This window comes from Gymnodraco acuticeps, unplaced genomic scaffold (assembly GCF_902827175.1).
Source record: "Gymnodraco acuticeps unplaced genomic scaffold, fGymAcu1.1, whole genome shotgun sequence".
NCBI classification, from domain to species: Eukaryota; Metazoa; Chordata; class Actinopteri; order Perciformes; family Bathydraconidae; genus Gymnodraco; species Gymnodraco acuticeps.
The window spans coordinates 1-27835 of NW_022991384.1; the positions used below are offsets into that span (position 1 = coordinate 1).

The window sequence follows — 27835 nt, forward strand, 5'->3', positions numbered from 1 at the left end:
AAGAAGAAGAAAGACAGAAGAGAAGAAGAAGAAGAAGAAGAAGAAGAAGAAGAAGAAGAAGAAGAAGAAGAAGAAGAAGAAGAAGAAGAAGAAGGCCTGTTTAAAATGATCTAACTGCAGTCTTCGGGCTCTCCACTGGGTGGCGCTGCTTCTCATCACTGCATATCATTTAGTCCTGTTAATCTGTCCCAGCATTACAAGTGCTTTCTGTCTTCTGATTATAATTATTGATCATTAAAGTCTTATCAAAGCTTTCGTATATATAAGAAAGCTTTGATAACACTTTAATGATATATGATATATAAAGATGTGTGTGTAGGACACACTGCTGGTGGGGGGCAGTCTCACCTGGTCCTCAGCGGGTCCTCAGCGGGTCAGTGGAGGAGCTGCTGCCGGACTCAGAGCCTCGGTGGCGGGCCCGACTCACGGAGCTCCGGTCTCTCTCTCGGTCTCGGCTTATTAATCGATGGGCTGAGGTGATGCTGCCTTCAGGGTCTGAGTAAAGTTAGGGAAAAGTGAGAAACCTGCACCGTGTGATGGGAGCTACATCTGATCCACAGTGTGTGTGAGCAGAGCAGTGTGTGAGGATCTGCAGGTACAGTTACCTGAGGGAGAGGTGTCACCTGACACAGAGCTCACAGCCTGACACACACTCTCTGTGTGTGTGTGTGTGTGTGTGTGTGTGTGTGTGTGTGTGTGTGTGTGTGTGTGTGTGTGTGTGTGTGTGTGTGTGTGTGTGTGTGTGTGTGTGTGTGTGTGTGTGTGTGTGTGTGTGTGTGTGTGTGTGTGTGTGTGATTATGAAACACTGTTACAAAGATATGTAAACACACACACACACACTGACATGCTGATGAGTGAACTAGTGTGTGTAGATTTGTATATCATGATGTAAGGGATGGCCCAGAATGCATTGGGTTGCAGCCCTCCCATAGGCTGATTAGACTCAGTGTAAACAGAGCTGTGGGGATGAGATGAGATACTGTGTAACATCACATCTGAGGAGTAGCATCAACTTAAATTAACACATATCAACACGTCAGTCCTCCGTGATGTGTCTCATTACCACTGAAGGAACATCTGCACAATATTTTGGATCCTTTGAGCTATAAGGCTGTAGAACAATCAAGGTCTAAGGCATACATACAAGTGATATAAATAATACAAATATATCAAGTATAAGCAGAGGTGGGAACTAAGTACATTTACTCAGTATTTATATGGAGATATAGAATATAAATATATAAAGTATAAGTGTTTGAGTGATATGTATATATTAGTGTGTGTAAGTGATAGCATATTAGTGTGTAGTGTAATTGATAATGTAAATGTGTGTAAGTGATATAGGCTATAGAATATTAGTGTGTGTGAGTGATAGAATATAAATGTGTGTAAGTGCACCTCCCTGTGGTGCTGCTCGTGCACTATCAGCTGATGGCAGTGAACACATATGAGGGCTCGTGACAGGGGCACGTGATAATGTGAGCATTGAATCTGCACGAGAAGTATGTAATAGATAACAACATTTGATGTTTTCTGGTCTGTGTGTATGATCGATTCGAGCTCCTCCACACTTAGCACTAACGTCCTTATGCCGTCGTCTTCATCCGCAGTGCGCATGCGCTCCTCCTCCCCCCTCCTCGGTGAGCCTCCATCTGACAGCTCCTCGAGACTGGACCGAGCCTCACGAGCGGAGATAAAACCAGAGCCGGGGTCTCTGTGAGGGTGTCTGTGAGGGTCTCTGAGTGCGGTTCTTTGCGGGCATGTGCGGGTCTGCAGCGGGGTGAGGATCTGCAGCGAGGTCTATCTGCGGGTCTGCAGCGGGTCTGTGAGGGTCTGTTTGCGGAGTCTATCTGCGGGTCTGCAGCGGGTCTGTTTGCGGGTTCTGTCTGCGGGTCTGTGAGGGTCTGTTTGCGGGTCTATCTGCGGGTCTCCGGGCCGGATAGCTCCTCCATGGCGCGCTGCTGAGCGTCTTCTCACGTCTCGGATCCGGACTCATCGAGGCCCCACCATGTCTGGAAGAGAGAAGGGGGGCCACACCAAGGACAGCGTCAGCCTGCTGCCCTGCTTCTATTTTGTAGAGGTGAGTTCCCCCCCATCACATAGAGGATGCACGAGTGTGACTCACGCGGCTTTAATATGTAGGTCACCTGCAGACAGAGCAGGTGGACCCGGACAGGTGATCCTGCACCAGGTCTGAAGGTCTAGATCAGAGAGGATCCTCAGCTGTGGGGAGACTGTGGGGGAGACAGGACCTGATCTCTGTTCATTATGTTATTATTGTGCATGAGTGTGTGCACGAGCACCAGAGACACATCAGCAGATGTGTGTGTACATATACAATATACACATATTCTGAATACTTGCATCCTCACTCAGTGGATGCTGCAGCATCACCCCAGTGAGCAGAATAACATACCGCTCAGATCAGCATCTCACACACACACACACACACACACACACACACACACACACACACACACACACACACACACACACACACACACACACACACACACACATACACACACACATACACACACATACATACACATCCTCCCTAATATCTGGGGTTGCTGCAGCTTGGTCACAGAGTCACAGTGCTCTTTATCCACGCTCTGTCTCACTGCTGGCCTGTAGCTGTTCTCTCCCAGTGCCTTCATATATTATCTATGATTATTAGTATTACCGCTGTGTGATGGATGCATCGTCCCTGCGGACTCCTGCAGTCACAGTGACTCAGTCGTTCAGGGGATTCCCTTTATCTTGTTTTTGATCACTGCTCTGTGTTCACTCAGGGTCTCTGTCCTGCAGCAGGAAGTGTTAAAGCAGGCCAGTGCTGGAGGTATCTCTACTGAAATACAGCACTTATACACTGGTGCCTATAATCAGGCCCGCTCATACAGTGTGTGTGAGTTTTTAGGAAAATATATATTTTTTTTTTTCACATAACTACATCCGTGCTCACAAACTGACAACAAGATAGCTCGTGTTATTCTCCAGGAAGGTCAGATTAACAACTGCAGAACAAACGCTGGTCTGACCCAGAGGCCTGTACGACGAAGCCGGTTCAACCTAACCTGGATATGTTTGAGTTACCCGGTTTACCTAATCCAAAACAAACGCGCTCTCGCTAAGCGGTTCTACGACGCTGGTTATCAACTCTGTAAACGGGATTTGATTGGCTGACGCCTCTGTCGAAGCGTCAAAAGTAGAACATTGCTCTACTTTTGTAACGGCCCCTACACCATGGATGTATAATAAGAACTGGATACAGCGTGGGAGGCGGGGCCTCATTCATTCCTATGAGAGTTGCTCATTAGCGCATGATGACAAAATGGCCCAACTTTTGAGAGAGCGAAACGTCACAGATTACCCAGCATGCCTGAGAAGTACCCGTATGTGCACTCATAGAGCATGCGCAACTTTAACCACGCCGCCCAAAAGGCTCGTTCACATTAAGCACGTGAATTTGCATACACGTAACAGCACCGCGCGTACATGACAGCATGGTACTGGATTTATATTAACGAGGCGGCAGTTAGCAGCTAGCGGCTAGCTAGTTAATTATGCTAAGTTACACATCAATCGTTATGTACTTTTATATTACGCTGACATCAGGATCTAGTGATATCCAAGCAACAGAGCTTCATTTAGCATGATACTTGTGTGGGTTGTACATGAAACCACTTGGTAATATATACAATGTATATGTTGAAGCCTGTTATGATCAATTGTGAGTTAAAACTTTATCTAAAAAGTAAAGCTGATGATGGATTACTGTGGTGGAGTTAAAATAACAATAGCCTATTTCTGTTTGAAATGTGATGGAGTAAAAGGATAGTAACTGTGATTATTCATGTTAGCCCACAAGTAACTAAAACAATTGCAAGTGCAATACGAAGCTACAGGAACGTTAATCTACGTCGGTAATATTAACTTTATTTAATACAACATTTACGGTACAAGATTTACATCATACAGCCCATGTAGTATAATATTTTACAAATGATGAATTACAGCAAACATGTGCAATATATCCATTATTACAGCTCCGTGGCAGTAAGGCGATATGGTCCGTTGTTATTGTGCATCCATGGGTAAAGAGAAACTCATGTAGTGCTGAACACGTAACTTGAACGTGCCGGGCGGCGCGGTCCCGTGGGTTAGATGCGCGTTCATAATGCCGAGGGAAATAACTCTCAGAATAACGTTATTAGCACATTTTTACAACTTGAGGAACGAATGTTTTTAATAAGGGCTATACAAGTGTTCATACTGGGTAGTTTATTTAGTTTAAAAAAAATTATCCAACGAGTTACAGACGTCTCTTTCCCCATGTTAGTCAATGGGAAAAAGTGTTTCCGGGCCCAGCAACCAAAAGGAAGTGTAGTACCGCCGTTTGACCAGCATGAATATTCTCATCAGACTCCGGCGCACTTCCTGGGGGCTTGGCCCTACACACGGCGTCGTGCGTTGACTCTTCAACGCTTCTGTCCATTCACTTTGAATGGGGTGACTGACGTCACATTTCGCCGAACTGCATTGCGGGAGCAAAGCGTAGCTTCTCTCGCGGTGCTCGCTGCAAAAGTAGAGCAATGTTCTACTTTTGACGCTTCGACGGAGGCGTCAGCCAATCAAATCCCGCTTATGCAAATCTTCCAGTACAAGCGCTAGCCAATCAAACCGCGTGTATGCTGGGAGAGCCAGACCGCAGTTCATTTCCTCTTATGCCAAAAAATGGAGGAGAAAATAATCGTAGCGGTAGGGAATCAGCCGGTGCTTTATGATCAGTCTCTGTTCATCTACCGGGATACAAACCGGAGGAGCCAGGCATGGAGGCAGGAGGCAGAGACAGTGGGTGAAACTGGTGGGTTTTCGCCTGTTTGGGGATTTTATATCCAGTTTACTTCGTTTGAATGGACAGCTAGCAGACATAGACAGTATTTAGCCAGCATGGAATGTGCGTAAAATAGCACCATAGACATTAATGTCATGTATGTTCATCATATAAAGTGTGACATGTAAAACCTTTTATGCAATTGACAGGAGAGATTCTTGTGATTGGTTGTTGGTCGCGTAAACTCCCCAAGCTCAAGACACGCCCACTGCCAAGCGGCAATGCACGCCGTCGTGTGTAGGGGCCGTAACTCAGGCCAGGGTTTCTCTGTCCGGCTGAGAGTGCATTCACATGAAAGGGGCGGGGTTAGCAACATTTGACCAATCACAAACATGGACAAGCGTACTGACAGCGCAGAAGTTAGCCTCTGTATAAACTTAGCCTCTGAACGAAGTTAGCCTCTGAACGAAGTTAGCCTCCGTATAAAGTTAGCCTCCGTATAAAGTTAGCCTCCGAACGAAGTTAGCCTCCGAACGAAGTTAGCCTCCGAACGAAGTTAGCCTCCGAATGAAGTTAGCCTCCGAACGAAGTTAGCCTCCGAATAAAGTTAGCCTCTGTATAAAGTTAGCCTCTGTATAAAGTTAGCCTCTGAACGAAGTTAGCCTCTGAACGAAGTTAGCCTCTGAATGAAGTTAGCCTCCGAATGAAGTTAGCCTCTGAATGAAGTTAGCCTCTGTATAAAGTTAGCCTCTGTCTAAAACTGGGAAACAAAAGATTATATCACAATATATCTTTGGGGAGGGACACAGCCATTAGCCCAGATAAAGCACAAAGCGTGTGTTTCATCTGCAGAAAGTGTGTTAAACTTCTCTGCATATGTCTGTGAGAGGGTCTCTGTTCAGATACAGTTGGTGATGAAGATGAGCAATGATGCTCTGACAGCTGTGGCTCTGCTCTATGTAATACAGGAGCTGTTCACAGACTGCAGGGTCTGCACGTCTGTTATATACAGTTACATTCCAATATATGTCTTTACAAGATATCCAGGTGTAACACAACACTGCAGCATGTAAAGCACAGGAGCAGGGTCGGCTCCAGAACAAATCGAATGGGGGGGCAATCATTTACCAAGGGGGGGCACACACTGCCGTCAACAACCAACACACAAACACCAACGCAACTTCAATTTAAAAAAACATGCTGTAAAGTGTATTTCACACACATTGCAGGGTGTAGTGCTTTTGTACAGCGCACCTATGACTTCTGCAGACATGCACGGTTGTGGCACGACCACCAAAACAGAAACATGTGGACATAGGCCACCATATAAAAGTGTGCAAATGTATTTAGTATCCTATCCATGTGAACATGTTTTAGGTGGGGGTGGACCTAACCTCCTCTAGGAGGGTCTGGGGGCATGCTCCCCCGGGAAGATGTGTTTTAAAATATTGAAGTTAAAAGCATCAATCTGGTGCACTTTGAGAGCAAAATGAAGAGATCTATGGATACATCTCTCAGCACCCATATGAAACAGAACTGTACACAAATGTACTTTTTCTTTATTGATATTTTACTAATCACTCCCCTTTAAACTGTATTCTTGTGTTACTGTCCTATAGTATTTCATACCCGTTTTTCATGTATTCTCTTATTCTTTAATAAGTATAATGATCATATAAAGGTGTTCCTCGCAAATACTTGTTTACATAAATGGTGACCAAACCGTTTGAGACCCACTGAGATAACCTACACTAAAGTGAACTATCTAAACACTGAGAGAGTCCTTACCTCGCTGAGGTTATAAGATCCTCTCAGTCTGACAGGAGAGGACTGTCCTCCACCTTGGTGTAGAAACAGCTCTTTATATCCGTTAGCATAGCTAGCTAACCAGATGCTAATAACAACATTCCACGTTACCACTCGCGCACTCACAAAATGCGCTCGTGCCACACACACACACACACACACACACACACACACACAGAGCCGAGCTTGAATGAAACACAGAGACCCAGAAGTAGGCTACTTGTACTGTATCATATTATTTTCGATGGCTTTACTGTATAATCAGTATAACAGATGAACAGATCGCCACTGGGCTTTCATCTAACAACCCTGTCTCACGGCATTTCGTGTTCACCAACACGATTTTCCCCTTTTCTTCGTGTTGCACAGCAAGATGCAAAAAGCAATGTATTTCTACTGGTAATGTGTTTCGTGCCTGTAGCACGTCTTTTTCTCCGGTCGGGTCCTAAACTCCTAGAGGCCTATGTCTGTTTCCGGTTATTTTTATTTTGAAATTCAGTTCCTGACGGACGCCAAAAAAGCCCGAGATTATGGAATTAAACCAATAAATAAAAGCAAGGATAATTGTGTGTTATTGTTGAGTAAATAACAGTGTGCTATTTTGAAAAGAATAACAAATTAGAAGGAAATCTTTTTTTTTTTAAATACAGATTTCAGTATCCTGAGGCTCTGAGCCATTTATTTTCCTCACAGACGGCAACAAAAGTCCGAAATTATACGATTTAAAATAAAAGCAATAATCGTGGCTTGATATTGAGTAAGAACATATTTTTATGAACCGCACAGCTTCCGGTCTCCCACGACCCGACCGGAGAAAAAGACGTGCTGCAGGCACGAAACACATTACCAGTAGAAATACATTGCTTTTAAAATCGTGCTGTGCGACACGAAAAAAAGGGGGAAATCGTGTTGGTGAACACGAAATGCCGTGAGACTGGGTTGCATCTAAACACACAGCCACGTAATGATAACAAAGCAAAGGGCGGGGGTCATTGGTCAAGCAACACACCAATCAGAGAGCAGCAGTGAGCACAGCTCAGGCTGTGTTTCATATTTGTATTCTTTATTTCTGACGTATTTCACACAAAAAACCTTTAGTGGAAACGTTTTCACTCATATGATTTTTTTTTTTTAAAAACGGCAAAGTAGCAAGGCTTGCCCACCCTGCGTTGGGGGGTCACAGTGACTCATTTGGGGGGGCATGGCCCGTGAATGACCCCTCATGACGCCGACCCTGCACAGGAGTCCCCCTTTAGAAGGGGACTAAAGTATAAATCCTCCAGAACAGCTCTCTGGAAGAAGCAGGACAGCAGAGAGGCTCTGTGGAAGAAGCAGGACAGCAGAGAGGCTCTCTGGAAGAAGCAGGACAGCAGAGAGGCTCTCTGGAAGAAGCAGGACAGCAGAGAGGCTCTGTGGAAGAAGCAGGACAGCAGAGAGGCTCTGTGGAAGAAGCAGGACAGCAGAGAGACTCTGTGGAAGAAGCAGGACAGCAGAGAGGCTCTGTGGAAGAAGCAGGACAGCAGAGAGGCTCTCTGGAAGAAGCAGGACAGCAGAGAGGCTCTCTGGAAGAAGCAGGACAGCAGAGAGACTCTGTGGAAGAAGCAGGACAGCAGAGAGACTCTGTGGAAGAAGCAGGACAGCAGAGAGGCTCTGTGGAAGAAGCAGGACAGCAGAGAGGCTCTGTGGAAGAAGCAGGACAGCAGAGAGACTCTGTGGAAGAAGCAGGACAGCATAGAGACTCTGTGGAAGAAGCAGGACAGCAGAGAGACTCTCTGGAAGAAGCAGGACAGCAGAGAGACTCTGTGGAAGAAGCAGGACAGCAGAGAGACTCTGTGGAAGAAGCAGGACAGCAGAGAGACTCTGTGGAAGAAGCAGGACAGCAGAGAGACTCTGTGGAAGAAGCAGGACAGCAGAGAGGCTCTGTGGAAGAAGCAGGACAGCAGAGAGACTCTGTGGAAGAAGCAGGACAGCAGAGAGACTCTGTGGAAGAAGCAGGACAGCAGAGAGGCTCTGTGGAAGAAGCAGGACAGCAGAGAGGCTCTGTGGAAGAAGCAGGACAGCAGAGAGGACTCTGTGGAAGAAGCAGGACAGCAGAGAGACTCTGTGGAAGAAGCAGGACAGCAGAGAGACTCTGTGGAAGAAGCAGGACAGCAGAGAGGACTCTGTGGAAGAAGCAGGACAGCAGAGAGGACTCTGTGGAAGAAGCAGGACAGCAGAGAGACTCTGTGGAAGAAGCAGGACAGCAGAGAGGACTCTGTGGAAGAAGCAGGACAGCAGAGAGACTCTGTGGAAGAAGCAGGACAGCAGAGAGGCTCTGTGGAAGAAGCAGGACAGCAGAGAGACTCTGTGGAAGAAGCAGGACAGCAGAGAGACTCTCTGGAAGAAGCAGGACAGCAGAGAGACTCTGTGGAAGAAGCAGGACAGCAGAGAGGCTCTGTGGAAGAAGCAGGACAGCAGAGAGGCTCTGTGGAAGAAGCAGGACAGCAGAGAGACTCTGTGGAAGAAGCAGGACAGCAGAGAGACTCTCTGGAAGAAGCAGGACAGCAGAGAGGCTCTGTGGAAGAAGCAGGACAGCAGAGAGGCTCTGTGGAAGAAGCAGGACAGCAGAGAGACTCTGTGGAAGAAGCAGGACAGCAGAGAGACTCTCTGGAAGAAGCAGGACAGCAGAGAGGCTCTGTGGAAGAAGCAGGACTCTGAATGCAGTCAGATCAGTTGGAACTTACCAGCTGTGTAATGTAAGAACCTTTTTTAGCTTCAGTAGAATCAGCTTTCCTTAATTTTCCCTTTGCTCCATCCAAAGCCTCTCTCAGAGTTCACTGCAAACACTCTTTTTCTGAGAGACCTGTACAGTTACCAGTCGGGCCCCCACCATAACCACTGCCAGCCAAATCCATTATCCATGCCTCATGACCCTCTGCAGGCTCTGAGGCCCGACTGGAGGGACTGTTGTCGAGCCAAACACCTTGTAAACAACTTGAGAAGAAAGTGTGGCTGTTAAAACATGCAGAGAGTTTCCAGAGAGGTTCTCATGTAGTTCGTATGAGTGACTTCCTGTGCTCGTCGCCTGCTGGAAACAGGAAGGAGATCAGACCTCAGTGAGAGAGTGAGCAGCGAACAGGGTTGACCGGACTGTGTGCTGAGTCGGCATACTTCTGTTAGAAACTGTGTTCAGTGACACACATGCATCACTGCTGCTGAGCACCTGAACTGATGAGTGTCGCTACAAGCTACAAGCTAGCATATATGTTACTGTTCAGACATTTCCCCCACAGTTATACTGAAGTCTACCCTGCAGCAATATAGTGGTACTCGCTGTACCCGGGGGTCAGGGTATTAAGCTGCATCATAACTCCCATGATGCTCTAGGCCACATTCAGCTCCCACAATGCACCTCCTGCTCCTGACTGGTTACCCTCTTGTTTTACATTTCTTAGTGACGCTATTTATAAGAACATTTATAAGTTATGCTTTTATAAAGTGGTGTCCCCAGCGCAAAGGACGCCTATGCTCTGATTGGACGGCAGTGTGACAGGTCAGCATCACTGCAGTCTTCCAGCATGTCCGGAGATTTAAATAACCACAGTCTGCTGAGCAGCTCACCACTGGCTGCAGCTGAAGCACCAGCTCTATATTTCATGGTTGGGATTGAACTGCTGAGTCTTTAATGAAGACTGACCGTAATAAACATGAAGTAGCTCTGTGAACGATTGAGGAGGATTCAACTCTTTATGTTTATAAGATTCATTCCATCAGCAGCGTCTCCTCCCTTCAGGTCGTGAAACATTTGTCCATGCCATTTCTCATTATTAAATCAAATTAGCATGGTCATTGAAGCGTTGAAGCGTAGGGTGATGTGTTTCTGTTGTATTGCTTTGAGAGTGTCGTGCGTCTCCTCAGACGTTCATCAGGTCTCTCTGTTCCTCCACAGCTTCCCATCCTGGTGTCGTCCGTGGTCAGTCTCTACTTCCTGGAGTGGACGGATGTGTTCAAGCCGGTGAAGTCTGGCTTCAACTGCCACGACCGCAGCCTGAGCCTCCCTTACATCGACCCCAACCACGAGGTCATCCCCTTCCTGATGCTGCTCAGCCTGGCCTTCGCCGGGCCGGCCATCACGGTGAGGATCCATCCAGAGGACTTAAATATCCTCCATCTTAATCAGCTTTAACCTCAATATGTTGTGTGTTGACAGATAATGATCGGGGAGGCCATTGTTTTCTGCTGTACGTCTCGGAGGAAGAGTGGCGGGGGGGCCGAGGCGAACATCAACGCTGCTGGCTGCAACTTCAACTCCTTCATACGCAGAGCTGTGCGCTTCGTTGGTACACACTCTTTCATTTCTACACACTGAGAGCATCTGACGGATCATTTTAAAAAACATTTGGCAACGTAAATCTCTTTCATGGAACAAAAACCGACATTAACTAATGCTATGAGGAAGTGTGTGCGTGTGTGTGTGTGTGTGTGTGTGTGTGTGTGTGTGTGTGTGTGTGTGTGTGTGTGTGTGTGTGTGTGTGTGTGTGTGTGTGTGTGTGTGTGTGTGTGTGTGTGTGTGTGTGTGTACACCTTTGTGTACCTGTAGCTTGTTCCTTCACATCCCATCTTCTATCCTCAGGCGTTCATGCTTTCGGTCTCTGTGCCACGGCCCTCATCACCGACATCCTGCAGCTGATGACCGGCTACCCGGCGCCCTACTTCCTCACGGTGTGTAAACCCAACTACACCAACGTCAGCTGTGAGCAGAATCCTTATGTCATGGACGACATCTGCTCCGGGGGCGACCCTGCAGCCATCACCCAGGGCAGGTCAGGCTCTCTGCATGTGTTTAACCTTCAAGTGCACTCTGGGTAATCCCCAGTCTGACGGATAGGAAACAAAAAGGAAGTTATGCTGAATAAAGTGAATAAAAGAAGACGCAGTTGTCACCAGCAGTGAGCAGGCTTTGTGCTGTAGATCAGACTGTCTGTGGTACTGTCAGTTCAAGACGAGGTGCAGACACTGCTGAAGCATGACAGGACACAGCCGTATCAAAAAGTGACAGTCTGTTTATTACACAGCGTGTCAGGGAAGCTCTGACCAATCAGCTGATGTTCTCACCCAGAGGGGGCGGGGACAAGGATGTGGGCAGAGCGTCCCGAAAATGTATTTTAAGACAGGTTACTAAATAATTACCTACTAAAGACTTTTTGTGGTAAAATACCTTCTTTTGTTCTTCTTGGAAATAACTTTCATATATTTACTTCTTGGTTCCAACATAGATAGTGACACACACACACACACACACACACACGCACACACACACACACACACACACACACGACACACACACATACAAACACACTCACACGGCCCACACATACACACACACACACACACACACAAACACACACACGACACATACATATACACACACACACATACACACACAGAGATATACATATAACTGCATGAATGCTCTAACTCATTGGAGTCCGGAGCAGAGAGGAGGCTGCTCTGAGGAGTCGTCAGAAGTAGGTCATTGTGTTGGAGCGGAGAAACTGGGCCACAGGTTCACTTCATTATGGAGCACAGCTAAGCTGCCACTGCCACACTGCAGCAGAGCACTGCAGTTCACACTTCAGCTAGAGACATGCTATAGAGATGCACTAACATGCTATAGAGATGCACTAACATGCTATAGAGATACACTAACATGCTATAGAGATGCACTAACATGCTATAGAGATACACTAACATGCTATAGAGATACACTAACATGCTATAGAGATACACTAGCATGTTATAGAGATACACTAGCATGTTATAGAGATGCACTAACATGCTATAGAGATACACTAACATGCTATAGAGATGCACTAACATGCTATAGAGATACACTAACATGCTATAGAGATACACTAACATGTTATAGAGATACACTAGCATGTTATAGAGATACACTAGCATGTTATAGAGATACACTAGCATGCTATAGAGATACACTAACATGCTATAGAGATGCACTAACATGCTATAGAGATGCACTAGCATGCTATAGAGATGCACTAGCATGTTATAGAGATGGACTAACATGCTATAGAGATGCACTAACATGCTATAGAGATACACTAATATGCTATAGAGATACACTAACATGCTATAGAGATACACTAACATGCTATAGAGATGGACTAACATGCTATAGAGATACACTAACATGCTATAGAGATGCACTAACATGCTATAGAGATACACTAACATGCTATAGAGATACACTAACATGCTATAGAGATGCACTAACATGCTATAGAGATACACTAACATGCTATAGAGATGCACTAACATGCTATAGAGATACACTAACATGCTATAGAGATACACTAACATGCTATAGAGATGCACTAACATGCTATAGAGATACACTAACATGCTAACATGCTATAGAGATGCACTAACATGCTATAGAGATACACTAACATGCTATAGAGATACACTAACATGCTATAGAGATACACTAACATGCTATAGAGATACACTAACATGCTATAGAGATGCACTAACATGCTATAGAGATACACTAACATGCTATAGAGATGCACTAACATGCTATAGAGATACACTAACATGCTATAGAGATACACTAACATGCTATAGAGATACACTAACATGCTATAGAGATGCACTAACATGCTATAGAGATACACTAACATGCTATAGAGATGCACTAACATGCTATAGAGATACACTAACATGCTATAGAGATACACTAACATGCTATAGAGATAGAGATGCACTAACATGCTATAGAGAACATGCTATAGAGATGCACTAACATGCTATAGAGATGCACTAACATGCTATAGAGAACATGCTATAGAGATACACTAACATGCTATAGAGATGCACTAACATGCTATAGAGATGCACTAACATGCTATAGAGAACATGCTATAGAGATACACTAACATGCTATAGAGATGCACTAACATGTTATAGAGATGCACTAACATGCTATAGAGATGCACTAACATGCTATAGAGATACACTAACATGCTATAGAGATACACTAACATGCTATAGAGATGCACTAACATGCTATAGAGATGCACTAACATGCTATAGAGATAGAGATACACTAACATGCTATAGAGATACACTAACATGCTATAGAGATGCACTAACATGCTATAGAGATACACTAACATGCTATAGAGATACACTAACATGCTATAGAGATAGAGATACACTAACATGCTATAGAGATGCACTAACATGTTATAGAGATGGACTAACATGCTATAGAGATACACTAACATGCTATAGAGATGCACTAACATGCTATAGAGATACACTAACATGCTATAGAGATGCACTAACATGCTATAGAGATACACTAACATGCTATAGAGATGCACTAACATGCTATAGAGATACACTAACATGCTATAGAGATACACTAACATGCTATAGAGATACACTAACATGCTATAGAGATGCACTAACATGCTATAGAGATGCACTAACATGCTATAGAGATGGACTAACATGCTATAGAGATACACTAACATGCTATAGAGATGCACTAACATGCTATAGAGATACACTAACATGCTATAGAGATACACTAACATGCTATAGAGATACACTAACATGCTATAGAGATGTACTAACATGCTATAGAGATGCACTAACATGCTATAGAGATACACTAACATGCTATAGAGATACACTAACATGCTATAGAGATGCACTAACATGCTATAGAGATACACTAACATGCTATAGAGATACACTAACATGCTATAGAGATACACTAACATGCTATAGAGATGTACTAACATGCTATAGAGATGCACTAACATGCTATAGAGATACACTAACATGCTATAGAGATACACTAACATGCTATAGAGATGCACTAACATGCTATAGAGATACACTAACATGCTAACATGCTATAGAGATGCACTAACATGTTATAGAGATGCACTAACATGCCATAGAGATACACTAACATGCTATAGAGATACACTAACATGCTATAGAGATTACATTACATTACATTGCATTTAGCTGACGCTTTTATCCAAAGCGACTTACAATAAGTACATTCGACCAGGAAGACACAACCTTGAAGAAAGAGAATCATAAAGTACATCAGGTTTCATAGAGCCAAACATTTCAAGTGCTACTCAACTGGCTTTAGGTAAGCCAGTCCTTTATTAGTATAAAAGTGCTTCGTTAATCGTTCTAACGCTCGAAGTGGAGTCGAAAGAGATGAGTTTTCAGTTTGCGCCGGAAGGTGTGTAAGCTATCTGCCGTCCTGATGTCAATGGGAGCTCATTCCACCATCTTGGAGCCAGGACAGCAAACCCACGTGTTTTCGCCGATGGGAACTTGGGTCCCCCTCGCGGCGAGGGCGCAACGAGTCGTTTGGCTGATGCAGAGCGTAGTGCACGCGCTGGGGTGTACGGTTTAACCATGTCCTGGATGTAGGAAGGGCCAGATCCATTCGCAGCACGGTAAGCAAGTACCAGTGTCTTGAAGTGGATTCTAGCAGTTACTGGAAGCCAGTGAAGCGAGCGGAGGAGCGGAGTGGTGTGGGAGAATTTAGGAAGGTTGAAGACCAGACGAGCCGCTGCATTCTGGATGAGCTGCAGAGGTCGGATGGCACAAGCAGGTAGACCAGCCAGGAGGGAGTTGCAGTAGTCTAGGCGTGAGATGACGAGAGCCTGGACCAGAACCTGAGTCGCTTTCTGAGTCAGCTGGGGACGTATCTTCCTGATGTTGTAAAGCGTGTTTCTGCAGCAACGGGTTGTAGCAGCGATGTTTGCAGTGAAGGACAGGTTGTTATCTAGGGTCACACCCAGATTCCTTGCAGTCTGAGTCGGGGAAACAACTGAGGTGCCGATGTTGATTGTTAGGTCAAGAGTTGGACAATCTTTTCCCGGGAGGAAGAGCAGCTCAGTCTTGTCAAGGTTGAGCTTGAGGTGGTGAGCAGACATCCACTGAGAGATGTCAGCTAGACAAGCAGAGATGCGTGCGAAGACCTGGGTCTCTGAGCGGGATGGACAGAATTAATTGGGTGTCGTCAGCGTAGCAGTGGTATGAAAAACCATGCGGGCTAATGACTGATCCGAGCGAGTTTGTGTACAAGGAGAAGAGGAGGGGACCAAGAACAGAGCCCTGAGGGACCCCCGTAGTTAATTGACAAGGGTCGGACTCAGACCCTCTCCAAGTCACCCTGTAGGTACGGTCTTTCAGGTATGAGGTGAGGAGGGAAAGTGCAGAGCCTGAAACTCCAAGTTTTTGGAGAGTGCGAAGGAGGATCTGATGATTCACCGTGTTGAATGCAGCAGACAGGTCCAACAGGATGATGACAGAGGAGAGGGATGCAGTTTTGGCAGTGTGCAGTTCCTCCGTGACAGCAATGAGAGCAGTTTCTGTGGAGTGACCTGCCTTGAAACCAGACTGGTGCGGATCCAGAAGGTTGTTCTGATTGAGATAACAGGAGAGTTGTTTAAAGAGATGCACTAACATGCTATAGAGATGCACTAGCATGCTATAGAGATGCACTAACATGCTATAGAGATGCACTAGCATGCTATAGAGATGCACTAATATGCTATAGAGATGCACTACCATGCTATAGAGATACACTAACATGCTATAGAGATACACTAACATGTTATAGAGATACACTAACATGCTATAGAGATACACTAACATGCTATAGAGATGCACTAACATGCTATAGAGATACACTAACATGCTATGTCATGTGGGTGGTGTTTGAGGTACCCCATTATGCTTTTATACCTCCTTCCACCTCCTGTTGTGACGCACGCACACACACACACACACACACACACACACACACACACACACACACACACACACACACACACACACACACACACACACACACACACACACACACACACACACACACACACACACACACGAATGATGACTGAGTCTATTTTTGTTCTTTCATCTCTTGCAGAAAATCCTTCCCGTCGCAGCATGCTACCCTGGCTTCCTTCGCCGCTGTCTATGTTTCGGTGAGTAACCAGACGCCTGCTCCATGAAGCCCTAACGACAGAGCAGCAGCCAGTGAGTGGTGATGGATTAACTCTGCTGGAATCTGTGTGTGCTCCTCTGTCCACAGATGTACTTCAACAGCACTTTGACAGACTCATCCAAGCTGCTCAAGCCTCTCCTGGTCTTCTCCTTTATTATCTGTGCCATTATATGCGGTCTGACCCGGATCATTCAGTACAAGAACCACGCCATCGACGTCTACCTGGGCTTCCTGCTTGGAGGGGCTATTGCTGTCTACCTGGTAGGGGCCAACAATGTTAAAATACAAGTGGAATCGTACTGTTAAAGCCACACATTCACACAGTGGTGGACCACCGCAAATGTAACTCATTCATTCTGTTTGAAATGATGCAGATAGAGACCATTACCCCCCCCCCCCCCCCCCCCCCCACACATAACACTCCTCTCTTTCCTTTGGCAACAGGGTTTGTATGCAGTTGGAAATTTTCAGCCCAGCGAGGAGGCCAGTGCCAGTCCCCCTCCGATCCTACACCGGCCCCCCTGCTCCTTGCCCCACATCAGCCAGGAGGCGGTGCTCCACCACCTGCAGATGAAAGCCAGCATGGCTGGGGAGCTCGGCATGCACACCTCTCACTCCGAGGGCCTCCTGCACCGTGGCCTCCCCCAGCAGAGGTCTGAAGACAGTCTGAAGCGCTCCAGTGCAGAGGTGGAAGTGATATCCCCCCGCAGCCCCCAAAGCAAAGACGCCATCATGACCTTCAGCCAAACTCTTCCGCGGGTCCACACCCCCCAGGCAATGGCAGCATATGAGGAGGCAGCCAGACGGCACGCCGCCACCCTCCACCATGCCTCCATGGACTCCAGTCGATCCAAGCAGCTCCTGTCTCAGTGGAAAAGTAAGAACAACCACAAATGCTCCCTGCAGGTCCCGGACTCCTTCTCCTCTTCTGTAGACTCGTCCTCCGGCCAGTCCTCCCAGCACCCTCACCACCACGGCAGTATGGAGCTCCGGTCTAGCTCTGAGCCCATGGCTATGGGCCTGAATGGCGGCTTTGACAGTCATTCTTACATGTCCAAACTGGCCACAGGTGCTAGTACCACCCTGCCCAGTAACTGCAGCGGAATCACCGGAGGGGCCAGGATATCCATGCAGTCTAGACCTGGGTCTTCACAGCTGGTCCACATACCAGAGGAAGCTCATGAGAACTACAACACAACCAACCCGAGGATGGGGGGAGGAGGAGAGAGTGAGGGGATGTCCACAATAAACAGCACAGTTCAGGCCAACTGGCAGCGGGCTGCAGAGAAGACCACCGCCTTCAGGACTAACGAGAACGGCCACAACACCCAGCCTCGAATTATGCAAGTGATAGCTATGTCCAAGCAACAGGGCCTCCTGCAGATCCATTCCAAGAGCTTAGATGAGAGCAGCATCGGCTGCAGCGCCAGCGGGAGCTGCCCGGGCTCAGCTCGGTACCGGGTGCTACCCGATCCAGACCCCACAAGCACTACGGGGCCCGGCTCCCTGGGTAGCACTTCAGGCAGTATTTCAGGAAGCACCGGAGCAATTGTCAGAGTAGAGGCCCACCCTGAAAACGACAGACCAGTCATCCAAGCTCCAGCTACAGATGGAAGTGGAACGTGGAGGTGGCGATCCCTGGATCATGGCACTGGAGCTGCTGGAGGTCCAGGGACATGTGGACCAGGAGGAGGATCAGGAGGAGGATCAGGAGGAGGATCAGGAGGAGGATCAGGAGGAGGTGGTGGGAGCCTAAGGCAGTCCTTTGAGCTCAACGATCTGAACAGAGACTCAGAAAGCTCAGACTCCATACGTGAAGGGTCCATCGACAGAAAGCAGGCCAATCACATCGTAACCACAACTGCCACCAACAGCACCCCCACCATAGTCACTGTTCACACGCAGAACCCAAGCCAGTCCGAGCACCGGGTCCACCCTCAGGGCATGTCCACCATCAGGGTCACTCCAGGGGATGGATCTGGAGGAGGCGGAGAGAGCGCTTCAGAAACCCTTTCTGTCGCCTCCAGCCGGGAGTCCACCCTGCGGAGGAAAGGCAATAATATCATCCTGATTCCAGAGAGAGCCAACAGCCCGGACAACGCCCGGAACGTTTTCTACAAGGGAACGTCCATGACTCCTGTTTTCAAGGAATAACTCGTCAGAGGAGAAGTAGCTACTAATGCAAGGCGGCCTGCCATTGTAAATATCATAATAACTGCAGAAGAAAAGGTTTCATTCAGCATGAGATTTTGTACATGTTTACACTGAATCACAACCTTTAAGTGTTGTAGAAAGAATCACTGTGTACTTTGTAGTCACTCCTAAGGAAACCTAGTGTAATGCTTTTGGGACAAGAAAACCTTTTTTAAACAATTACGTATGTTTTGGATATACATTTTCTGAAAAAAAGAAATGAGCACACTGCTGTTGAAACTGTAGCAAACGGCAACACTAATTGTACCATAGCTATCGAACCAGTGTACTTCCCTGCACTGTAAATACTGTGGAAAGGGTGCTACACCACAAAATACAATTTACTATACAACATATTGTGTAATTTGAATAGAGAAAAGATGAATTATTTTAGAGTGAGCAACAATGACATTAGGACGTCACAAATATATGTTTTGTACTTCGTGTTTCTCCTGTACAGATACCACATAATCAATACTGTTTCTGAACCATAAGTGTGCTTAGCATTCCTTCTGTAGCTATGAGGTCTAATATGCTGTGACTTGCACTGACCTATGCGTTTACTGTACCTTGTATAGTGTAAACCCTGACCTTATCTCTACTAACGTGTTGATGTTCATACCTACAGCACAAAAAGCAGCAAACGGGAAGATTGTGTTAAACAGACCGGAGGAGAATTAGCACATTTCCAAACTTAATGCAATACTTGACCTCCAGGCACCCAGCTGAGTTTGGATCTGCTTCAAGTGTCTTTCATATGTTCTGAAATACACTTCCTTCTGTCAAACCAACAGCCAAAACGCCAACCTTAACAGTAACAAAGTGGGAGGGGGCGGGGTCATGTCCGGGGTCTCAGGATTAAAACAGGTGACTGGAACCTTTTTAAGACTTCATCCACACTAATCGATTTTCACTGAACGCACAACAGCTGAGAGTCAGAAATTATGCCTGTCCGTACTACCATTATGAACAAACTAAGGTTAACCTACATTAGTGGGTTAGATGGAGATTTACGATGCGTTTTTTAACAGTTTTAAAAATTAAATGGCGTCAGCAGTGTCTTCTTACATTCCCAGTTAACACCACAGTAGTGAGTCATAAACATAGCAGAATATATGGTTTTAAAGGAAACATGGGTGGGATGGAGCTGAAGGCTTTGAGGGCAGGGAACACATGTCAAACCAACCCAAACACAAAGACAAGTGGCGGTGGTGGCGAAGTCGAAGGGACTTGGCTTGGTAACTAGAAGGTCACTAGTTCAAGTCCCCGAAAGACCAAGTGCTACAGAGGTGTCCCTGAGCAAGGCACCGTTCCCTACACTGCTCCCCGGGCGCCGTTCAAAATGGCAGCACACTGCTCCTAACACAGGATGGGTCAAATGCAGAGAAACAATTTCCCCACGGAGATTAATAAAGTATATCATCATCATCAAGTTCTCAGAAACAACACCATTACTTTAGCTCATCACAAACACTGTTCAACTGGTCCCAGTTTACGGGAGCAATGAGAGGACCGGGGGGGGAGCAATGCCAAGTAGGGGGGGGGGGGAGCAATGCCAAGTAGGGGGGAGCAATGCCAAGTAGGGGGGGGGGGGGGGGAGCAATGCCAAGTAGGGGGGAGCAATGCCAAGTAGGGGGGAGCAATGCCAAGTAGGGGGGAGCAATGCCAAGTAGGGGGGAGCAATGCCAAGTAGGGGGGGAGCAATGCCAAGTAGGGTTACCACTTCTCCTTTCCTGTTCATGTTGATATCTCAGTTGTTTTTAGAGAAGTCTTTCTGATGAGATGACCCATCAGGGACCTACGACAGTACTAGATGCACGGAGCCAGACTGATATGGGGCTCTGGTTCTGACTTTGGTTGTGATTGGTTTTGGTTCTGACAGCAAACTCTCTGTAAGCACTGTGCTCAGAACTATTCGCAGAGCTAAAGTAACTACATGTAGCATTTCCAACAGGAATATCTGATATTGTTGTTGAATGGTAATACCTCAGTATAATTTCAGTCATCAAATGAAACCTTTGGGTCTTAATTTTACCGCTCCTTCACGATATGCCGTTTGCACGCGATGAACAGCACCTCCTTCCAGTTTCGGGCTGTGAACTCATTTTCTTTGTGCCATAAACCAACCAGCAGATTTTATACCAAATCCAACTCAGTGTATGACACGTACAGTAGAGGCTGCCAGCTCTTTGATAAACCCTTCAATATGTTTTCTTTTTACGCCAGTAAAAATTCGACCTGTTGTTTACAGTGGTTTACATATGTATTAGTTTGTCAGTGGTTTAATTAGCACCCACTGGACATACATTACATTTTATACAAACAAAGAACAGGCAGAGTGAATATGAGCACATTTGCCAAAGCTAGAATTTTTCATCCAAAAGAATATAAATCATGGGATGTCATTTTCAGTATTTGTACAGCATTCCTGCATTAGTATGTACATGATTTATTCTATAGCCCAATAAGATTTGCATGGTCACTTTTCTATAGTATATCACAATATTTTTATCATAAATGTGCTAACATTTCGAAATGATTGAATTTACAGTTGTGTTTAGAAATGTTCTTTATTTCTGTGTTTCAAAGTAAGAGTTATATGACAATCTTTTTTTAGTACTGTGGCCCCTCCAGGCTTGTTTTCTTTTCCTTTAATGGAGTAATCCTGTGCAGACTTTATGACTGCTCTCAAAATGTTGAAAAGGATACCTGAGAAAATAGTGGGGGTAGTAAAACGTGTCCGACACAATCCAATGACGGTTGCACGTTAGCATGAGCTAACTCAGTCTTTTACCTTCAGACATTAAGATAAACATCACCAGAAATATCCTTCTTTGTTCTCTTGTGCTTTTTACAAGCTGTACCAACACAAATCAATAATTGGACTACTATATTGTTAGCTTTTTGGCACTGCTATCAAAACGTTATAACCCATACCTGAGAGTTAGACAGAAAACCAACTCAGTGCAGCAACATTTTCAAAGTCTCAAAGAGGACCACATTTGTGACTAACAATGTCTTATGATGTGCAATACTTAACAGCTACCCTCTGAAACAATACAGCACTCATTTATTCAAGAATAATCTAAATATTTACAGTACAAGACTCTTTATGTGCAGCAGATGGTACTGTGCATGTGAACCAGTAACGGACTTCTCTATGAGGCGGATCTGCACAGCACAGGTCGAAGCCTTATACTGTCCATACTGCACCTCGGATGCCACAGAGAAACACCAAGAAACCCACCAGAATAACATATCTTATACAAAGTATGGATTGGATATGAAAAGAGCAGATATGACGTGAACAATTATATGGTATTGTTGAAGAGAACGGTCTGATTTGAAATCAGAGAGTGATGTGAATATGTAGAGCTGTGGATGGATGCTCTCTGCATGTGTAGCCTCTTGTGTTGTCCCTGGATCAATCATTAAAGTTTTCTGATACTGTGATCAGCTGTTTGATTTCTATGCGGCACTTACCATCATCTGAGTTAAAACATTTAAAAGCTCAATGGTTAAGTTTTTGCAAAACAAAACGTGCCCATGTGTAACTTAAAGCTAAGTTGATCAGGGTAGATGTCAAACATTGTGTTGTCCAAAGGATTTGAATAAATGTTTGCTATTGAAACCAATCCATGTTTGTCTCTTCATGTCCTTCATCCGACATCTAAAGTTAACGAGGGTTGCGTTCCGATAATCCAAAAATCAGCTCCTAAATTCTAACCCTATCTCCTATCCCTTGACCTCTGAGTGAAAGGTCACGGGGTTAAGGGATAGTGGATAGGAGAATTCAAAAGGACTTAGGAGAAGAGACCGCGGTACTTTAGAGAATCGACTGCACTTTCACTATCCCACGTGTTTCTGATGCGCCAGCGGACGTCCTGAATGTGCGTCTGCTGCTGTGGGGAAACTATGGAAACTACAGTTCTCTATACAGCGGACTACAACATGGATGTTCAATAAGAACGAGGGACTACTGTGAACTCATCTAGAGACTCTGTGCTCTGACGCTGTTGCTTTATGCTTTATGAACGTGGACAACAGAGAAACAGATTCTTCAGGACCAAAGCTGGAATTGAAATAAAAAGGAAAGTGAAGCTTCTGCTCGTCCCCCTCTCCCTCCGGTCCTCATTAATACAAATGATCCCAATACGTATGATTGATGAAAAGATCTTAAATCAATACAGATGTATTTATTATAAACGTTAGTCCTTAACATCTATCACTGTGTACATCACCATTCAAACATCTTTAAAAGTTGAACAAACCCCACAGCTCAGTGAAGACTGTGAGATGTTGACTTTATTTGATCATTTCAGTAAAAACTAACGTTCATATTTCTCTCTTTGATTATAATACTGATGAACGTTCAGAACAAAGCACTTTGGCAACTTACCACATACGTTTAGCTTAATGAGCACCGTAACTTTCATGATATCATTTCTCCGTCATAATCGGTTGTTTCCGTGAACGGCCGACTGTTGAGTGACGGCAAATGCTGCGGCTGCAATGCATTGTGGGGCAGCATTTTCTCCTCTCCTTTCGGTGAGGGAGGTCCAGTGGTTCCTAAGCTAAAGGAGGTTATAAAGGAAGTTTGAAACCTCCTGTCCTTTCATTTGGAGAATTGGAACGGCACTTATCATGGCTGCCACTGAGGGACTTCCGGGTCATTTCACTCCGTTAGGAAGGTTCCTAAGAGAAATGGACTATTGGAACGCAACCTTGGTCTCCTCTACCCTAAAATGTCTGTAACTGTGTCTCTTTGAAGCATATTACATCCTTGTGGATTCATCTTATTACAGACACATGCATTTCCTAACATTCGGTCTATACGCTGTAAAATGTATTATCTCTTGGATTTACACACGGCATCTATTGCACATCTGTCCGTCCTGGGAGAGGGATCCCTCCTCTGTTGCTCTCCCTGAGGTTTCTCCCATGTTCCCTTTAAACTGTGGGGTTTTCTTCTGAAGTTTTTCCTTGTACGATGTGAGGGTCTAAGGACAGAGGGTCTAAGGACAGAGGGTCTGAGGACAGAGGGTCTAAGGATAGAGGGTCTAAGGACAGAGGGTCTAAGGACAGAGGGTCTAAGGATAGAAGGTCTAAGGACAGAGGGTCTAAGGACAGAGGGTCTGAGGACAGAGGGTCTAAGGACAGAGGGTCTAAGGATAGAGGGTCTGAGGACAGAGGGACTAAGGATAGAGGGTCAAAGGACAGAGGGTCTAAGGACAGAGGGTCTAAGGACAGAGGGTCTAAGGATAGAGGGTCAAAGGACAGAGGGTCTGAGGACAGAGGGTCTAAGGATAGAGGGTCAAAGGACAGAGGGTCTAAGGACAGAGGGTCTAAGGACAGAGGGTCTAAGGATAGAGGGTCAAAGGACAGAGGGTCTAAGGACAGAGGGTCTAAGGACAGTGGGTCTAAGGATAGAGGGTCAAAGGACAGAGGGTCTAAGGATAGAGGGTCAAAGGACAGAGGGTCTAAGGACAGAGGGTCTAAGGACAGAGGGTCTAAGGATAGAGGGTCAAAGGACAGAGGGTCTAAGGACAGAGGGTCTAAGGACAGAGGGTCTAAGGATAGAGGGTCAAAGGACAGAGGGTCTAAGGACAGAGGGTCTAAGGACAGAGGGTCTGAGGACAGAGGGTCTGAGGACAGAGGGTCTAAGGATAGAGGGTCAAAGGACAGAGGGTCTAAGGACAGAGGGTCTAAGGACAGAGGGTCTGAGGACAGAGGGTCTGAGGACAGAGGGTCTAAGGACAGAGGATCTAAGGACAGAGGGTCTAAGGACAGAGGGGGTAGTTTTTCTCACACTGATACTCTGAACAATCTGTGCTGTTGTATTTGCTGTAAAGTGTCTCTACTGTAGGCTATTGTTATTTTATGTTCAGCACTTTGGCTCCACCACACATCGTTTATAAATGTGTTATAAATAAAACTTGATTTGATATTTTCATAAAGTTTAACAAGGCAATGTTAGTTACAGTTGCAGATTCATCTTCGATGATCTTTCTGAGTTTGAGTGGATTTAATATCCAGTTTAAGGAAGAACTGTTCATTTATCATATTATGAGATGAACTGTACCAGAGTCACATTTAACAACAGTGCATTTCACCAAAGCTAATTGACTACCTGTCACATTAAAATAAATATGTTATAATTTTCACATTTGCAATTAATGCTGAGATCTCTGTGTGCTGTGTTTACAATAACCACGGAGAAGCTTAACCGACTGCTCTCAAACTGTACAGCCATGTCAAGTTAACAGTGAATAATTCAAATAGCTGTAATCTATTATTTAACATTACACACTGGAAATGCTAAAGTCGTCTCATTCAAAAGGAAGAAGGACTGACAAATTATTTAAAGGTGCGCTGCGTCCTACATTAGGTCTGTAGATTTATATCTGCTGTGATGGGAAGAGGACAGATGATTCCTGTTATCAATACATGGAGAGAATCACACTCTGCTGGCTCCAGCTCAGCTGTTCTAACTCAATTCAATATCTGTTTCATTCTATGTTTTACAATAACACTGAATCAGATGGCTAATGGAAACAGCAAAGGTTTAAATTATAGACTTGGGAAGAGTAGTAACAGCTCAGCAGCTCCACAGCTTTTACACTCTTCATAACAGACTGTGAGCTTCAGTGCACATAAACCTGGAAATAGTTAATATGCAGTCATTTTAAAGCAAGAAGCTCCCAACCGGGTCATTTTGCCGTTGAGACGCCAGGAGATGCAGTGTTCCTACCTCTCTGTCCTCTTTCTCCTAGTTCTCTACTGTCACTATCAGGTAATGTAACACAGCACAACCCTAGTCCAGCGTAACACAGACATGTCTCTGTGTGCTGGATACAGGGAGTTATGCTAATCGGTTGGCCTCTTTCTGCCATCTTGTGGTCAAACATCACTTAAAGTGGACCCATCATGCTATATTGAAACATATATTGTAGTTCCATACCTAAAACATGTCTGTGAAGTTTATTTTTCAAAATACCAAACAGACCCCCGTTGTAGCCACGCCTCATTCTGCTCAAACCCCTCTTTTGAAGCCCTGTTAGAGAAACGCGGATCTTGGGTCCTTAGCTTGAAAAAAAGAAAGAAGAGGAGGCGGAGCTAATGCCTGATCAGAATTCTACCGGAGATAAAGTTAAATTCTACTTTGATAAAACGCCATCCTGTTCTAAACCACATCAAGGATTATCTCTGAACAGTACGGAGCTCAAATGCTTTTTCTCTTGCGGGTTTATCACAAGGTGAGTTCCTTTTTTATTTCCTGCTTTCCTGCTCACATGTGCTCTGCAGTGCAGGTTAGCTCTGAGTGTTAGCGAGGCTAATGTAAACAAAGACGTCCAGAACACGTCAGGCATTGTTTCTGACAGCAAAACTTTGTGGGTCCGCCGACGTCACCTCGGATGGAATCTGTATCCGCTCGTTGTTCACCCGTTTTTAAAAGATTTGGGTTTGGTTTTATTTCCTGACGCTGCGTGAGTTCCCCGACGCACCGGGACACATGTTGATGTATAAAAGACATCACAAAGTGCATTTTGCACGATTGGTCCCCTTTAATGAACATTGATTCCTACATTTGCAAAACATTTTCTATCAATCAAGGATATCTCAACTGTTCCTGATTCCCCATACATCAATTATGCTGGTGTCATCTTTGGTCAAACCCTCTACTGGAACACTACGTTGATAAAAAAAATGTTTCTCAGTGTTGCGCAATGTCATATGTAGAGTGGATCACAGGCTCAGTTGTCTTGCAGTATGGTAACCATGCATCATAAGGATTTTACTGATTGTAATTCATGCTTTATACATGTCTCACATTGGTCTGTTCAGTGACCTTTCGGTTGTTTGAAGTGTCTGCCTCAGACACCATGCTTCACTGGTTGGTCATCTCAGTGTTGAGTCACACAGCCATTGACTCCGAATGACCTTGAGTGATAGGGTTCATGAGATAACAGACATCATTCTTCACAGCCACTGCACTAACAGCTGTCAGCTGATAAAGGTTACCCTCCTCCTCCTCTCCAGTGAAAGCATCATGTCTGTGCTCAATGGACTGGTCCAAGCTGCTGACCAATTACAAGGAAAAGAGCTGCACCCATCTGTCTAATGTAATCCCTTTGCGTCCTTCATTCTGATAAGATTGACTTCTCCTAATTTCAAGCCATCTCTATCTTCCGTCACCAAGGCTGATGAGCAACAGGGTCCCTGGTTCTGTGTGTGTTGTCTCCGATATTAAAAACAAAAAGCTGGAAGCTCATAGAGATACGATGAAAACTGTGACAGAAAATATACAGTACCTGCATTGAAACTGCACGAGGGGTCAACTGGAGTATTCTCCATCGCTGCCCCAATACATAAATACATCAAATATATTACTATTATTATTCAAACATAAACTGTCAAGCAAATCACCTCATGCACGTTTAGGCAGGAAGTACAACACAGTGATAACACTTTCACACTGTGGTGCAGTGTGTAGTCTGGATCTGCATTCAACAACACTGCCCAGAGGCCTGTACTACGAAGCCGGTTCAACCTAACCTGGATATGTTTGAGTTAGCCGGTTGGCCTAATCCAAAACATACGCGCTCTCGCTAAGCGGTCCTACGACGCTGGTTATCAAGTGGATTGCTCAAGCCAGCCGTGTCCTATCTAGCTAGGTGCGCGTTCACATGAGAGGGGTGGTATCTGGAGCATTCGACCAATCACAGACATGGAGAAGCGCACTGACAGCGCAGCGTCATACTTCCTGAATGAAAAGTCAACTATAATATTAGACATATGAAGAAGTTAAACTTTAAACATCCATGACTTAAACACTTGATCCAGGATCAAAGCCACAGAGCTGCACCTGCAAGGTGAACACAGCTGGGAACAGAACAAGTGTTTGAATGCGTACATTAACAGCTTTATGATATCACTG

General features: G+C 45.3%; 1 protein-coding gene across 1 annotated transcript; it reads left to right on the plus strand.

Annotated features, from left to right (window-relative positions):
- Positions 1-1468: 1468 nt before the first annotated feature.
- Positions 1469-20402, plus strand: LOC117563136 (phospholipid phosphatase-related protein type 4-like). Its single transcript, XM_034241314.1, has 7 exons — positions 1469-2081; positions 10573-10758; positions 10834-10963; positions 11257-11446; positions 16627-16684; positions 16792-16965; positions 17149-20402. Exons 1-7 carry the CDS (start codon positions 2010-2012, stop codon positions 18856-18858), a joined length of 2520 nt encoding a protein of 839 aa, XP_034097205.1. The 5' UTR covers positions 1469-2009; the 3' UTR covers positions 18859-20402.
- The last annotated feature ends 7433 nt before the right edge of the window (positions 20403-27835 follow it).